At 44.4% G+C, this 3,776-nt stretch overlaps 1 protein-coding gene across 1 annotated transcript; it reads right to left on the bottom strand.

The window, feature by feature from the left end:
* Nucleotides 1-980: 980 nt before the first annotated feature.
* On the bottom strand, nt 981-3,749 carry LOC104505854 (G-protein coupled receptor 143-like). The gene is made up of 4 exons (XM_010146589.1): nt 3,726-3,749; nt 3,031-3,044; nt 2,728-2,845; nt 981-1,280 (listed from the first exon to the last, which is right to left on the bottom strand). The coding sequence occupies exons 1-4, from the start codon at nt 3,747-3,749 to the stop codon at nt 981-983; spliced, it is 456 nt and encodes a 151-aa protein (XP_010144891.1).
* Nucleotides 3,750-3,776: the final 27 nt, after the last annotated feature.

Raw genomic sequence — 3,776 nt, 5'->3', positions numbered from 1 at the left:
GCAGTGGCCCACCTCTGCAGCCTTTGGGCCAAGGGGATTCCACCTTCATCTGGGGCCAAGGGGCTTCAGCTCCCAGCACGACCAGACTAAATCATACTGCTTCTACTTCTGATACGAGCTTAAAAGCCTGGGATAGACACAGTCACCACTTTTTCCTTAAACCTCCACCCCAGGTGGGGAATGGTTTGGGTAAGGGTACTTAGCGCACTGCACCAAGTGAGGTCTGCATCTGAGAAGATGAGAATGGATTTAATACCTCTTCATTCAGCAGCTGAAGACATAAAATAGAGCACACCACAGAGAAGGGACAAAAAATAGGTGGAAAAGTTATTTTTGCCTGAACAAGGAGTGAACTGGAACCATTATTTGGAAGTGTTTATGGAACCTTTTTTTTTTTAAAGGACTTCCATCTCCCTAGAAAAAAAAAACCTGAAAATTCATATAAACAAGCTAAAAGAAGGCTTTGCCAGTGAGATTCTAGAAAAACAGGGGATATCTGTGTTTATGTCAACATTTGCTGTCACTAACGTTTTACTGGGATGTCAAGGCTGGAAACAGTGTCTCCAAAATCCTAGAGCTGCAGTTCTGGGTGAGGGGTTTTATGCTGAGCAAGGCAACACATTTAAAAACCCAGCATATTAATGGTCTGTTTATTTAAACAAAAGACTCTTCTGCCATATGGAGGTTACAAGAGAGATTGAAACGAAGTGGATGAAAATGAATCTCAAGTAACATCGATCTTTGCAGAGATACATCCCTGCTGAAAAAAGATCAAGCCTTTATATCTTTTAACACATCTCCCATAAGGCAAATGAAGATATAAACCATAATTTTTCTCCGTCTCCCACGCTGTCTCTCAAGCATACACACAAGTTAGAGGAAATCCCACAAACCTAATTCCAGAGTACGCAACAGTTCACACAGTGGCGTGGGTGAGTCTTGGCAACGGGAGAAGTGGGATCCAGCTCTGCACCTACAAACTACCAGCCTTGGTAGATGGGAGAGCTCCTGGCTAACCTGTCATCACCGCTCGTGTTACCTTCAGACAACATGCTTATAGCCTCATCAGTCTGCTGGCTGTCAGTGGTTGATACCTTCTTTGAGTCGTGCATGTTGCTTTGGTAGTTCACTGGTGAGGGGTAGGCATTTTCACCCACCGTTGACGAGGACATCGATTCCCAGGGTATTTCTCTCTTTCGCCACTTCAGGTCCACTCTCCATCCCGTCCAGCCGTAGAAAGCCAAGGTGAAGAGGAAGCCTTGCATCGGATTAAGAACCCCCTAGGAAAGAGAAGTGCAATGGGAGTTACGCCAGCAAGGCTCCACTTTGAACTCCAGGAAAATGTTTTGCGTGCATCAACAACCGACCAACTGCCATCCTTGAGAGCTGCTCTCCGCACGCAGACAACGGTGTATGGTGTTCCCACTGCAGACGCAAGCCAGCGCAAAATGCCACGGCCTGTTGTTCCCACATACGGAGGCCATCCCAGTGAACAGGAAGCACCAAGTGGTTTTTTAGCATGGATTTTACCTGGTCAAACCCCTGGTGTGTTTTTAACATTCCCCGCAAACTCCAGACTTTTTTATTCCCAAAAGCAAATATTATATTTTTCACTAGAAGCCAAGTCAAATATATGAGGGTAGACACTAGCACAGTCCAGTTTTTTAAAACAGCAGTAATGGATCTGTCTGGAATTGCTGCAGATTCCTGACCCAGTGAAAAATGTCCATCAAAGTGGGATATAAAACAGGGAGAGACCCTGAAAAATAAAATCCTAAGAAAATCGTCTCTGTTTCCAGTGCCATGGGATGCTTGGCAAGTCAATGGCTTTAGCTTTCCATTTTTCCCATGAGGAAAGAGCACATTGTTTTTACAGCCAAGTTCAAAAATAGCTCAGTTCCTAGACCCGAACTCTCACTCTGCAGGTGGGCAGGAGCAAGGTCCCTGTCACAGGAATGTGTTCACTCCTTGTCGGAGGAGGAGGGGGTGGTATCCAAGCAGTTGCACCCCTTAACCCTTCAATACAAAACAGCTCAAAGGCTTAACGGCACAGAGCATGCTCAGGCCTTACAGGCATTTAACAGCTCCAGAAGAAACTCTCCTGGAAACAGAACCTGCAATATCACCTCCGAAAAATCCCTTGTCAAATATTCCTACAGGAGAAAAGACAGTAGGGTACGGTAAGAGGCCAGCATCATACAGCCATTTTGTGCTGCGTTGTTTTCAAAACTTTTCATGTATTTGTACCCAAATAATTATCCAAATGTCATGATGTCAGATGCAATTATTCTTTATAATAAAGAAAACCCTAGTTACAAACAGTGAATTACCCATTTAACCAGTGAAAATGCCCATTTTACTGGGGAACCTTCAGGAATCGTGAGCTAAAACTTTGCAGCTCGCATTGTGGCAGAGGTTAGGAAGGTTAGACTAGAAATTACTGCAGCGGTTTGTTCTGAAGCTAAAACGGGGTACCAATCACACCAAGAGAATGGATACTTGAGTAAATGGGAGGAAAACATTGGCCTGGGGTGCCTTTTTGGCAACGTCTGTATGTGGAAAGCACTCCCAGTGACTGCTCCTTCCTCTCTCTGAATTCCTCCTTTTCTTCTTCAATTTTCAGAGTGTTATGTCCCCCAGGAACATAAGCCACCCACTACACTGGTGCTGTTCCACCAGTCTTAGGAAAGCAATTTCTAAGACCGAGCGACATCACGGCTGCCCTACCATTATAATCCACGTGATCAGCGCAGCACTTCGGATGTTTTTCAGGGGCATGTCATTGATGTCTGGCTGCATCTCCAGGTAGAACAAAAGGCTCTCGTTGATGATATTGGATGACCAACTATGGCAGGAATAAAGAAAAGGAAGAGAACAAGACAGTTACATATGCGTGTGCATGTACGTGTAAAATACGCTTTACTTTCAAATCATGGAAATTAGGATCACTAATAAGGAGAGTGAGATGTTTTTTAATGTAAAGTGTCCATCTGAAGGACCAGTGTCTGAGGTCAAAAATCAGACACTTACCTGCTAGCCCAGGCCTAGACAAAGAAATCAGTATAACAAACATACAAACAAACGAGAAAGAAGCTGGTCATTTGAGCTTGCTGCAGAACAGTAAATTGCAGGATAAAACTGAGATGATAAACAACTGTGATCCATACCAGGAACACCACGCATGCTGACTTGTTTTGCTTGTGTCTGAAAAGGAGAGTGCTCACAGACAAGGAACCCAAATGTATGCTCAGGTGCTGTAAGAGGCTGCAGAAACTCTAGCTGGAGTTAGGATTTCAGGGTTAGACTACAGCAGTTTCAAAATGTATGCAAAAAAAAACCCCAAAACACCCTACAAAACAGAACTCAAGTTGAATTTAAAATCCTTGAAAATTCCATCAACTTTTTAGAATAAAGGTAATAGCTGTTTTCAGTAATCAAACCTCATCCTGTGAAAGAAACTGAGGATATTCTACACTGAATAAGGGTTGTACTGAATGGCAGTAACTTCAAACAGTCAGACTAGTGGTCCTTCATCGTACCGCTGCAGCGTCAGAAAGGAAGCCATCAGCGTTCATGCCATACTTTCTTAAGGGGTTTACACGCGTCCTTCCTGCGATCGTATTTTTAGCGCAGTGTAAAAACTCCTGCTCTCCCCTCCCAAATCTGCATGTTGCATCTCCCCCATGTTGCCCCAGCCTGCTGTCTTTGAGTGACTCAGCTCATACCTGACCGCTGGGCTGGAAGGGCATCTTCCCTAAGCTCCTGAGATGGCACGG

Source organism: Eurypyga helias, unplaced genomic scaffold (assembly GCF_000690775.1).
Source record: "Eurypyga helias isolate BGI_N326 unplaced genomic scaffold, ASM69077v1 scaffold48722, whole genome shotgun sequence".
NCBI classification, from domain to species: domain Eukaryota; kingdom Metazoa; phylum Chordata; class Aves; order Eurypygiformes; family Eurypygidae; genus Eurypyga; species Eurypyga helias.
Note: the sequence above shows the minus strand (reverse complement) of the source record. Positions and strands in the feature narration are given on the sequence as shown.

Excerpts from the sequence above, each read along its gene's own strand:
- LOC104505854 (XM_010146589.1), bottom strand. The coding sequence starts at position 3,749 with ATGCCCTTCCAGCCCAGCGGTCAG. Across the intron at positions 1,281-2,727 it reads TGATCACGTGGATTATAATG|GGGGTTCTTAATCCGATGCA; the intron begins GTAGGGCAGCCG and ends TCTCTTTCCTAG.